Genomic DNA, 13,155 nt, shown 5'->3' on the forward strand with positions numbered 1-13,155 from the left:
TGAATATATTTTCCCATTCTTTCCTTGCTTGTATTGTTTCCGATGAGAGGTCCACTGTTAGCCTGATGGGATATCCTTTGTAGGTAACTTGACATTTCTCTCTTGCCAGTCTGAGTATTTTGTCTTTCTGGTTAAGGGTGTTAGACTACCACATGGCCAACTGCGGTTCAGGTCCTGGACCTGGCAGCTTGCTTTCTCACATTCCTTCTCTCCCTCTCTCTCTCTGCCTTCTCTGGTCAAATTAGAATAAGTACATACATAAATAAAGCCACATAAAATTCTTTTTTTTTTTTTGAGAGGTTTTCGCTATAGGGTGCGTGTGCTTGCCAGACAGACAGAGAGAGACATAGAGACAGAAAATGAGAAATCACCCCCCGAGGGGATGGCCATGCCGCAATCCCTTCTCCTCCATTCTCCTCTCGGGATCTTGGGCACGCACGCACATGCGCCTGGCATGAGTTTCAAGTCACCGGGTCTGGGACGCGAACTGTGGTCGACTACGTGGGAGTCCAGCGACATAGCCATTACACTAACTGCTGGTTCCCTGAATGCCTAAAATCTTGAGAAGAGAATAAAGGAGAAGGGATTGAAGTGGAGCCATCCCTTCTAGGGAGTGTTTACTCACTCCCCACATCCCACCATCTCTCTCTGGTTTGCACATGCACCCTATAGCAATTAAAAAAAAAATATGGTATTGAAATTATTTTCCTTTTTCCTTTTTTTTAGAGAGGTTTTATTTGCTATAGGGCACATGCGCTCTCGCCAGACAGACAGAGAGAGACATAGAGACAGAAAGTGAGAAATCACCCCCCAGAGGGAATGGTCACCCCGCAATCCCTTCTCCTCCGTTCTTCTCTCGGGATCTTGGGCACGCACGCACACGCACCTGGCGTGAATTTAAGCCACCAGGTCCGGGATGCAAACCGCGGTTGACTACGTGGGAGTCCAGCGACATAGCCTTTATGCTAACTACTGGTTCCCTTTCCTTTTTTTTTTTTAACTGATTAGGATGGCTATTATATATTGGATTGTTGGAAAAGTCATGATATATTTTCAATATTTCCCTATGCAAAAATTGTCATGACTGTTCTGATAACCCAATATATATATATATATATATTTTTTTTTTTTGGAGAGGTTTTTGCTATAGGGTGTGTGTGCTCACCAGAAAGAGAGAAACAGAGACAGAAAGCAGGGAATCACCCCCGGGGGGATGGCCATGCGACAATCCCTTCTCTTCCATTCTCCCTTGGGATCTTGGACACACACACACACACGTGCCCAGTGTGAGTTTAAGCCACCAGGTCCGGGACTCAAACTGCAGTCGACTACATGGGAGTCCAGTGACATAGCATTACACCAAATGCTGGTCCTACAACCTAATACTTTAAAACTGAAGTGAGCACATATGACTGTTCTCATTTATTCTATTTTGCATGAGTTTTTATCCCCAAAATGTGTGAAAAAAGAAAATATGTCTTTTGATTTTCTTCCCATTGCCCCAGGAAAAGCATATCATCTAAGAGCCATGAATGCTTATTACAGAGCCCTTGTATGGCTCATCTTTGGCCCAAGCTCAACGCTGTAGTCAGTATTGCTGGTGTTTGCATTCATTTTCTTTTCTTTTTCATCTTTTTTAAAAAAGTTATTTACATTTAATCATGTCCTTACAATATACATTTCTTTTTCCAACACAAATACCATGCATGTCAATCAAGACAAAGATATTACTATATAGATTATCATCAGCAAATAGCTTCTTATTTTTTGTCAGTTAAGCATACTTTTACCAGTTTTTTCCTTCCCTTTTCCACTCCCCCTCCCTTCCATACGAAACTTTTTTTTTTTTCACATTTTATTGATTCACAAAAGATATTACACTAAAAGTATGGACAAAGCTAGCAACTAGTGACAAGTGCACTGTAATTTTCTTCTGAAACTTTTTTTCTCTCTCCATTCCCCTTTACTAAAGAGAGGTTATAAAGTAACTTATTTGTAAAAAAAAATTAAGTTAATCCTAATTTGGTCTGTTATTTGCAAAAAGCCCCATAAGAATTCAATTTCTGATGCAAGGCAACAGATACTATTGTATAATTGAACTTATGTAAATAACCGTTCTGCCACAAAATAACAATGCTCAAAAAATTTCCTAATTGGAAAGGGGTCAGGAAAGGAGAAAAGTTTATGGTTCAATTTTAAAAATTCTTTTAAAAAAATTTTTTTTTTAACAAATTGCTGAACCTATCAACAACTCAGAAGAAAACAAAAATCCTTAAATCTGGAAGACAAAGTATAGAAGAAAATCAATAATGTTTTAGAAAAAAATTGTAGAATTTTATTTTACCAGTTCAGTCTTATGCAATCTCTCTTTTGTTAAATTTGCAGTGTTACTGTGGTCTGACCTTTCCGTTAACATTCCACATTATTATTGATATTTCAGAACTTGTCCCTACCATTAAGGTGGCCTTTTTCTTGGTCATTTTTTGTTCTCTCATTTGTCTGTCTTTAGTTTTCCTGGTATAATACTCCCTTCAGAACTTTTTGAAGTGCTGGTCTGGTGTTGGTAAATTCTTTCAGGTTTTGTTTATCTGAGAATGTTTTTATTTTTTCTTCCCATATAAAGGTTAATCTTGCCAGATATAGTATTTTTGGTTGAAATTGTTTTTAACTTAACACTTTCACTATATTTTCCCATTTTTTTCCTCACTCGCATTGTTTCCGATGAGAGGTCTGCTGTTAGTCTGATGGAATATCCTTTGTAGGTAACTTGCTGGTTTTCTCTTGCCAATCTTAGTATCTTGTCTTTGTCTGTGGTTTTGGTCAGTCTGGCTATAATGTGTCTTGGAGAAGATCTTCTTGGGTTGATTCTATTTGGAGTCCTTTTTATTTCTTGGGACTGGATCTTTGAGTGCCTCGCTAGGTTTGGAAAGTTTTTTTGCAGGATTTCATGGAATAGATGATCAATGCCCCTGTGAGTCTCTTCGCCTTCTGGAATACCAATTTTATGGCTGTTTGGACGTTTGATATCCAGTATTTCTAATTTTTTGGGGAAATTTTCTCAGTCTTTGTAATGGATTTTTCTAGGCCAGCAGCTTTCTCTTCTATATCTGAGATTCTATTTTCTGTATGATCTAGTCTGCTTTTAATACTTTCAAGAGAGATTTTGACTTCCTGTATTATAGCCTTCATCTCTAACAAGTCCATTTGATACTTTTTTAAAGTGTGTATTTCCTCTTTTAGGTCTTGCAAGACTTTCCTCACCTCCTGGAACTTATCAGCTCCTTTCTCCTTTCTCTTTAGCAGTTCGTTGTCTCTCTTCTCTTCCATCTCTGTTAGCTTCATCATTATGAATATTCTAAATTCTTTATTAGACATTTCCATGATTTCTGTTGAACTGTCTGTGAATGAAGAAGAGTTATTCTTTTCCCTTGGAGGAGAGGTATTTTCTTGCTTGCTCATATTTCTTGTGGCCTTGCTGTGATTTCTTCTGATGGATGGTGTTTTTTTTTCCTAATTCATGAAGTTCAATCTGAGCATTCAGCGGCATGCAGAGGAGGAGATCTGGAATCTCTTTGCTGTTCCCTTTTTATCCCTTTCTGCAGCAGATTCAGTGGATATTGAGGAATATGTTAATGCTAATAGTATTTGGATATTTGGATATGGTTTCCTTAGATCTGTCACTCAAGTTTGTGGGCTGAATTATAAGTAGAAAATCTTTATTTCTTTTTTTTCCCTGAAATCACTAATTTTCAGGAGCCATGGAGGAGTATTCTCTTTTAGTGATTTTTTTCTTGGTCAGAGGTTCTATCTTCTACATCTGAGATTGGATCTTCTGTATGATCTAATCTGCTTTTAATATTCTCAAGGGATGTTTTGATTTCCTGTATTACAACTTTCATCTCTAATGGTTCCATCTGATTCTTTTTTATGGTGTGTATTTCCTCTTTGAGATTGTACAAGAACTTCTTCATTTCATGGAACTTATTGTCTCTTTTCTCCTGCATCTTCTAGAGCTCATTGTCTCTCTTCTTTTGCATCTTTGTTAGCTTTGTCACTATGAATAGCCTACATTTCTTATCTTACCTTTCCACAAATTTCATTGTACAGTCTGTGGATGACAAAGGTCTGTTATTTCCCCTGGGGGGAGAGATTTTTTTTTTTTTTTTTGGTTTCCCATATTTCTTGTGTGTTTGTAATGGTTTCTGATCACCTGATGGATTGTATATTACTTCTTACCTTCTTGAAGTTAATTCTGAGTGTTAGAGTCATGCAGAAAGAGATGACCTGCAATATTTCTGCAGTTTTGTTTCCCTGATCCTCACCAAGCAATCTGCACTTTTGTCAATGGAACTGGATATTACAAAGGCCTCACAGTTTCAAGGGTATAGGTTCATCTGGGCTGAGCTGGGGGGTTTCAACTAAGAATTCAGAGGTGTGTGAGACAAGATGATCTGTGCTTACTGCAGCTCCGTATTTCTACCAGCTGCTCACTTTGCAGGCTCTCTTCTCTGATTTTTTAGTCATTTGATGATATATTCACTTTTGGCTAATTTGTTAGAGATTTCTGCTGCCTATGCTTCAATTTACTTTGAGGTACTTCTATGCCTATTTCTCTACTACTGTGTTTTGCAACATGGTATCCACAAAAAGGAAATTTCAATTTAGATTTTTAAATATGAGTTTCTCCCTTTCTGGATCAGTTAAGTGAGGGGTGAGGTTTACTATGACCCTAAAAATATTCAGATATTTTGCTACTGTGCACCTAGACCTGCCTAGACACTGAATGTGTGGAAGATGAGAAGCAAAGTGAGAAAGTCAGATAAAAGAAAAGAAACAAAAAGAAAAAGACAAAAAAACAAACAGACAAACAAAAGACAAAAGAAAACAATGAAAAGAGAAAAATTTTTTAAAGAAAAAGATGAAAAAGTGAGAACTGTGTGGTGTGCTAGCATGCTGCATAAAATGGGCAGGTCTAGGCCCACCTCAGATGTACATGGATTCTGAAATTAGCAAGAGGAAGGAGAGATCATAGATAAGAGACAGTAACTACAGATTTTTTAAAAACGTGTGTGTGTGTGTGTGTATGAAAAATTTCAAGAGAAAGGGAGAGGGAAGTATTTCATGATGGGTGAAGTCTTTTAACAAGCAAAATGAGAAATAGTGATTGACTGTTTTAAAAAATTATAATAATAATAATTATTGGGAAATGCATGGAAAAGACTTTGAATGATAAAGCGGGGAGATCGATGCCTCTGTATTGACTGACATGCATGGCATTCCCTTTTGAAAAAGCAATGGAAGTCAATGTAAAGTTATATGTAATCCAATGTAATATAAAGAAGATTATGATGATAATAAAAAAATAATTGTTAAAAAAAAAAAAAAGAGAGAAAGGGAGAGAGAGAGATAGAGATGGAAAGAAGACAGAGACCACCCTACCTGGCTTTTTTCTGAGTGTTGGGCCGGAATGAGAGGTTTAGGGCAGAGCCTTTCTGGTTCAAGGGGCAGGACTAGGTTTACCTCAGATGCACTTGATTTCTGGCTTTTCTCTGGGTGTTGGGTCACGATATGGTGCTTGCATTCTCATGGGCTTCGAAACTGAAAATCCCATGTCTTCTATTGACAAAAAAAAAAAAACAAAACTATTTGCTGTTGTGTATAGTCATGTCTTTCTCTTGACTGATATCCATGATAATCATGCTGAAAAAAGAAATGTTATACACTGTAAAGATATATGTGATTAAATGTGATATAAAAATAAATAAAATAAAATACCTAAAAAAATCCCATGTCTCCTTAACTCTGTCTCCTCTGTGAGGTTCCTGTGAAAATAACAACATTATGTAAACAGTGGGTGGTTAAACAGTATTTATTGAATCACTGATAACAAAAGAAACGGTTCTATGTTTCATTTTAGTTAATTGAAATAGAGAGGAAGTTGGTGTCTCAGGGGAGAGACCCGCATCACTGCTCATCTGCTTCCTTAGCTCCAGCAGCGGTGTTGGCAGCATCTATGGTCGTGGTGATTGTGGTGGTGGGGATGCAATGGCAGAATCTCTGCTTTTCTTGATGTCACTCTTGGTAGAAGTAGCAGCATATCTGATATGTCTTGGAGTCATGGCACTGGTGATGGTAGAGTTGATAGGAGTGACATTTGGTATAGCAGAGTTGGTGTTGTCAAAAGGGCTGATTTTGTTCTTGGAGAGAACAGACAACATATGTTTTGATTGCATCATGGGACTAGAGTTCTTGGCCATTTTTAGCATTTCTGGCGTGTCTTCACCAAGGACGTTGGGTATTTCATGTCGCAAGTAGCTTTTTATCAGTTGAACCACTTTTGGCCCAAGACAACATATTTCCTTCTTGCATTTCTGTATCTCCTTTTCATTTGCATTGCAACTGCCCTTGCATTTTCCAAAACCCAGTAAGCATCTTCTCTGGATAAGAAATTCTGCACAAAGAAAATAGAAAACCATTGGGCCAAGGTTGATAACTAGAGATGATGTCAATGTTGCTGGATGGAGATAAATGAAGTATAAAAAAATTTGCTAAACTAAATTTTAAGTCTAGTGTTGGAGGATGTTAATGGAAGCACTGGGACAGACCATGAGGGTCTCTGTAGACCTATTTAGTCTCCCTTTTTTGAATAACTTTGAAAGTTTAAGGACACATAGTGGAAAAATGCATACTTAGCCAAATCATTTGCTTTTAGGAAAGGATTTTAGACCTCTAATTTAACAATGTAGGTTTTTTTTTTTTTTGAGAGAGGTTTTTGCTATAGGGCACATGTGCTCGCCAGAAAGACAGAGAGACAGAGAGCGAGAAATCACCCCACCCCCCCACCCCCTCAACTACATGGGAGTCTAGCGATGTAGCCATTACAAGAAGTGCCAGTCCCCAACAATGTGGACACTTTTAGGATATTACTATTCCATCCCACAATTGTAAGAAATAAAAAAGAGTAAGAACTGTCATAAAACTAATACAAGAATGGCAAAATAAAATCAATAGGATTTTTAAAAAAAGATTTATTTATTTAATTGTATTTATTATTATTATTATTTTAAATTTGACCAGAGAGAGAGAAAGAGAGTGAAAGAAAGTAAGAAATCCAACTTACAGGTCTGGGACATGAACGATGGTCAGTCATGACTGAAAGGAGAAATGGAGGAAGAAGGATTGTAGCATGTCCATGCCCTGTTGGGGAGTATTTTCTTTCTCTCACTCTCTGGAGAGCATGCATGCTCTCTGGCAATAAAAAAAAAAACTTCTTTTTTAGATACTCTGAGATATACAATACATTATTAGCTATTTATATGAGTTTGGTACCTACTAAATTACAGTTAGTCTACTGTGCTTTATAGCAATAAAAGGCGTTCCTATTATCTATCTATAATTTTGCTTCTGTTAACCAACATCTCTCTATTTATCCACCCTTCCCCAACTTTCAACCTTTCCCAGTCTCTAGAATTCATTTTTCTGCTCTCCACTTCTACAAGGTCATCCTTTTAAGTTCCCATATTTGAGAACATGTGATACTTCTCTTCCTGTGCCTGTCTTATTTCACTTCACAATAATGTCTTCTAAGCTTACCCTTGTTACCTCAGATAACAAGAAATCATTCTTTTTAATTGTTGAATGATAGTCCCTTGTACACATATTTGTGTAGAATTGAAGTTCAAAGTGGTTAAATTACTTTATCCAACACAATAGTCATACTTGCTGTTGGTAGTACCATTCTCCTTGGGTCTCAGAACCCTAAACAACATTAGAAACATCGTTGACTCTTACTTTCCCTTCCCTGACCCATTGTTAATTATTTTAAATATCTGGGAGATAGTTGTATTGTGCAAAAAGTCTCAATGCTTCTCTCTGTTTTTCCAAAACCAATGACCAGTTCTCTGGTTCAGCCTATGGCTATAATGTATTTCTTGATGCCCTAATGGTAGTTTGACTGTTTCTAAGAAGACAAAGACTGAGAAAGGGAAGAAGACTTTAAGAACCTTAATATGTTGAGATAGAGAACATTGACCCAGAACTGTTTACTGGATCCCAATAGATTTTTCTGAGCACGATAGTAAGGAGTTCATTTTTTCTAAACCAAGAGATAAACTGATGGAAACCTTTGCTTCAAGACATGGGTTAAATTAGAATAGAGCTAAAATGAAGTGGACCTGGACTGAGTCTCAGAATGATAGATATATACACGGCAGAAAGGGTGTTAAATACACCCAAATTACCCTGTTTTCCTTGTAACACTCTTAGTGTCTCCATGAATCTAGGTTGGCGTATATTAGGATGCATTGGGGATGGTACATGTCTTAAACCCTTCAGCCATCTGTTTGAGCAGTTCATCTTTCGTTATTTCTTTGAATTTCCATTGTCATGGACAGCTGGGTCTTTGCTTCCTTACACTGACCCCTCTTAAACCCAAGAATCTACATTACCTGTATTCACCTGGTTCTGTAGCATAAAGCTGGCAAAGAGAGGAAAGAGGAGCTTCATGGCTGGATGATAAAGAGGAAGCCTTGGGTCTGGGTGGGTGATCTTGAAGTCCAGTCTTTATTGACCTCTTCATGGCCTCCGGCTATAAGCAGTGATGTGCAGCCAAAGGAGGTTTGTGTGCTGCTCATAGTACTTATGTTATTTCTGATTCTGTTTGATAGCATTTCTCAAATGCTTCTATGCAAGGAATTTCCTTGATCCTAGGAGGAAACATAAGCTAAAGAAAGAGTCCTTTGTACTTCACCTTCCTAATGTTGGAGTTACACATATGATTGCTATTTTTCAGCCCAGTTGTGCCTAGAATTGACACTTGGTACATGAGAATCAGAAGAGTTGGAGGAGGCTAGAGACTCTATCTTGTTTGTACAGGCGTCTCCAGTAGCTAGCATGATACATACAGATTCACCTAACATGTTTGTTGAATAAGTTTGTTGGAGGCAGCTTTTTTTTTTTTTGGAGAGGTTTTTGCTATAGGGCACTTGTGCTCACCAGAAAGACAGAGAGAAAGAGAGACAGAAAACGAGAAATCACCCCCCCGGGGGGATGGCCACGCTGCAATTCCTTCTCCATTCTCCTCTTGGGATCTTGGGCACACACACACACGCGTCCGGCATGAGTTTAAGCCACTGGATCTGGGACTAGAACTGCGGTCGACTTCTTGGGAGTTCAGAGACATAGCCATTACACTAACTGCTGGTCCCTAGGCAACTTTTGTGATAATGTCAACTTAAACAAAAATTTTTTTAGAGAGGTTTTTGCTATAAGATGCGTGCGCTCTGTGGAGAGACAGAGAGGCAGAAAGCGAGAAATTACCCCCCGGAGGTATGATCATGCCGCATTTCCTTTTCCTCCAGTCTTCTCTAGGATTTTTGGCACACACAAACATGCATCTGCCTGAGTTTCAAGTCACTGGGTCCGGGACTTGAACCACAGTTGACGTTGTGAAAGTTCAGTGATGTAACCATTATGCCATCTGCTGGTCCCTCAGCTTTTGAGTTTATAATCATTCTTACATCCTCCAGAAGCAGTAATATAATACATTGCTTGGATCCCTTGATTGTAACTGACTGATCCAGGAAAAGAGAAGAATCAAGCCTACCAATCAGATGCTTTTCCCTAATAATTTTTCTTTTCTTTTAAAAAAATTATTTAATTATTATCATTATTTTTAATTTGATCAGACAGAGATAGTGAGTGAGAGAGAAAGTGAGAAAATAAGCCACCAGATCTGGTTCTTCAATCGGAGTCAGCCATGTGGGAGTTCAGCATCTCAACCACCATACCACCTCTGGCCCCATGATTATTCTTCTTCTTTTTTTTTTAATATTTATTTAATTTTATTTATTCATTCATTTATTTTTTAATTTGACCAGAGAGAGACAGAGGTTGAGAGTGAGACAAGAAATGAGAAAGCAAGCCACCAGATTCAGGACTCGAACTCTGGTCGGCCATGTGGGAATGTCCAGCACCTTAACCACCACACCACCTGCTGGTTCCTGCTTTTTTTTTTTTTTTTTAAGTTTTGTTTTCTATTGCCAGAGTGTCCCGACCCACAGGACAGTCGAACAGGTTTCCTAAGGGAAGGAGTTAGAGACAGGACGAAAGGCTCAGTGTTACAACACGGAGACGATACAGTGTTACAACTCTTCAGATGATACAGTGTTACAACTCCGCACACGCGCCCGGCGTGAGATTTAAGCCACCGGGTCCGAGACGCGAACCGCGGTCGACTACGTGGGAGTCCAGCGACATAGCCATTACGCTAACTGCTGGTTCCCCCCAGTGTTACAACTCTTCAGGGTCGTCCGTTTATTGTGGGCAGCATGGAGATGACACAGTGTCACAGCTCTTCAGGGTCTTCAGGTTTGTCTGGTGATTATGGGCCAGTGATCATGGTTATATACATGTTGGTGGGCAGTGATTGGTTAAATGAAGGATTGTAAAAAGTGGGTTATGATTGGTTGCTTTTGTGGACCAATCATGAGGTGTCGGATATGCAAATCTGAAGGATTCTAAGCTCACCGATTTGCTATGGGAAGTGGCCAATCAGAGTATGGTTTTGAAGGTGAGGTTTTGAAAGGGAGCCAATTGTGGCCTTTGGCATTGTGTAATCGTTTGCTTTCTGAGAAACCGAAACCTGATGACCTTGGCAGACTCGCTGGTGCGCAGCCTCCCACATTGGAGGGCACATAAATGAACATGAGAGAAAGAGAGGAGAAGCCTCCAATGGGAAATGGTCATGCCACAATCTTTTTCCCTCCATTTCTCCATCTCATCAGGATTTTGGGCTCATGTGTACATGCCCCTAGACTGTTTTTCAAGCCACCAGAGCTCAGATTAGAACCACAGCTGGCCATGAGGGATCTTGTTCCCTATGTATAGCACCGAAGTGCTGTGCTATGAGGCCAGCCCTGTGATTCTTATTTTACCTTTAGTAGTTTTCTGTATCATGTACGTGTTATTCAATAACCACATATAACCTCATAATCAGAAAAAGTCAAGCTATTTCCACATAAAGAAAGCATCTTTTCTGAGACCCTTAAAGATCAATATATTTAAAAAAAAATTACTTTTTTTCCTGATTAACACAAAAGGTCGATTGGATTGGCAAATCAGGTTTGGAGTACTCTGAAATCATTACCTAATATTAGGCTTTCATATTAATTTCAAGCTTACAACAGAGGACAGAAGTCTCACTGCTTTTTCCTGGTTCCAAAACCCTTCTGTAGGGCCTGGTGAGGGTCAAGCCTACAAACAGTAACAGATCATTTGTCATCTTTCAGTGTTTATGGAGATAATACCTCTCTAGTATGAATATCTGAAACTGCCTGCCTTACAGGGTGGATGTAAGGATTAAAAAAAAATATGAAAGCTCCTTGTAAATGGAAAGGATACAAAAAAAGAGAGTATTATTATTATTCTTATTTTGGGGATATTTTTTTTTTGGCTATAGGGCACGTGCACTCACCAGAAAGACAGAAAGGCAGAGAGAGACAGAGGGACAGAAAGTGAGAAATCACCCCCCAGGAGGGATGGCCACACCGCAATCCCTTCTTCTCCATTCTCCTTTCAGGATCTTGGGCACGTGCCCGGTGTGAGTTTAAGCCACCAGGTCTGGGACTCGAACCTCAGTCGACTACATGGGAATCCAGTAACATAGTCATTATGCCAATTGCTGCTCCTGACAGTATTATTTTTTAATATGACTGAATAGTGTTCCATTGTATAGACATATCACATTTTCTATTCATTCATCCATTGCTGGGCATTTAGGTTGATTTCAAATCTCGTCTATCATGAATAATGATGCAAGGAACATGATATTTCTTTAATGTACTGTTTTTTTTTTTCCTTTTGATATATATCCAGTAATAGGATTTGTGGATTATATGGCAGTTTTATTTTGCATTTTTTGAGAAAATTTTATTGCATTTTTCACAATGGCTGTACTAATTTATATTCTCACCTATACTGTGAAGGGTTATCATTTCTCTACATCGTCACCAATATTTGTTTTGTTTCTGTCTTATTGATTATAAGCATGAAAACAGGTGTGAGGTGATATCTCGTTGTGGCTTTAAATTCCCTTTATAATTAATGATGTTGAAGTTTTTTATTTGTTTGTGAAATTGAGAAATCACCCTTTCTCCTGGGGGATGGCCATGTCACAATCCCTCCTCCATTCTCCTCTTGGGATTTTGTGCATACATACACATGTGCCTGGCATGTTGATGTTGAACTTTTTTGAATTTAAAACTTGATTGGGACCAGCAGTTGGTGTAATGGCTATGTCATTGGACTCCTATGTAGTTGACCATGGTTCGAGTCCCAGACCTGGTAGCTTAAACTCATACCGGGCATGTATGCATATGTGCCCAAGATCCCGAGAGGATAATGGGGGAGAAAAGATTGTGGCATGGCCATCCCTCTTGGGGGGTGATTTCTCACTTTCTGTTTCTCTGTCTCTCTCTGTCTTTCTGGTGAGGGCATGTACCCTATAGCAAAAACCCCCCCAAAAAAAAAGCTCCATGGTCATTTGTACAGTTTTTTGAGTAGTGTCTATTGAGATCATCTGCTCATTTTATAATTTATAAGATAAATACATAAATTTTTGTTGTTGCTGAGTTGTTTTAGTTCCTTGTATATTCTGGATATTAATCCTTGGCAAATGTAGAGTTTGCAAATATTTCCAACCTGTTCTGTAGGTTGTTTCTTCAAATTGTTGATTGTTTCCTTTGCTGTGCCAAGTTTTTAGCTTGCTATAATGCCATTGGCCTTTTAAAAATTTTTTTCTTTTTTATAGCTTTTTGTCATAGAATGTGTGTGACTGCCAGAGACAAGAGAGAGGGAAAGTGAGAAATCATTCCCTATGGGAGTTGGCCATGGTGCAATCCTCTGCCCTTCAGTCTCCTCTCAGAATTTGGGGCATCCATGCACATGCACCTCTGTGATTTTCAAGGTAGCAGATCTGGGATTTTGACTGTAGTTGGCCACATGGAAGTCCAGCACCTAAGTACCACACCACACCAGATGGTGGTTCCTCATTTGTCTATTTTAAATTTTATTTCCTGTGCTCTTGAGTTCTTATCTAAAAATTATTGTCCGGCCTCATGTTGTGAGGCATGTTTTCTATGTTTTTTTTTTTAGTTT

The 13,155-nt window shown here is 38.7% G+C and overlaps 1 protein-coding gene across 2 annotated transcripts; it reads right to left on the reverse strand.

Moving 5' to 3' along the window:
- Positions 1-5,857: 5,857 nt before the first annotated feature.
- Positions 5,858-8,596, reverse strand: LOC102477052 (beta-defensin 129-like). Of its 2 annotated transcripts, none has more exons than XM_006154700.2 (2): positions 8,458-8,596; positions 5,858-6,451 (listed from the first exon to the last, which is right to left on the reverse strand). In XM_006154700.2, exons 1-2 carry the CDS (start codon positions 8,576-8,578, stop codon positions 6,012-6,014), a joined length of 561 nt encoding a protein of 186 aa, XP_006154762.1. In that variant the 5' UTR covers positions 8,579-8,596; the 3' UTR covers positions 5,858-6,011. The 2 variants fall into 2 exon arrangements, with proteins under 2 accessions (XP_006154762.1, XP_014445698.1); XM_014590212.1 differs by having other exon boundaries at positions 8,448-8,545.
- Positions 8,597-13,155: the final 4,559 nt, after the last annotated feature.

This window comes from Tupaia chinensis, unplaced genomic scaffold, assembly GCF_000334495.1.
Source record: "Tupaia chinensis unplaced genomic scaffold, TupChi_1.0 Scaffold000418_1, whole genome shotgun sequence".
Classification (NCBI taxonomy): Eukaryota; Metazoa; Chordata; class Mammalia; order Scandentia; family Tupaiidae; genus Tupaia; species Tupaia belangeri.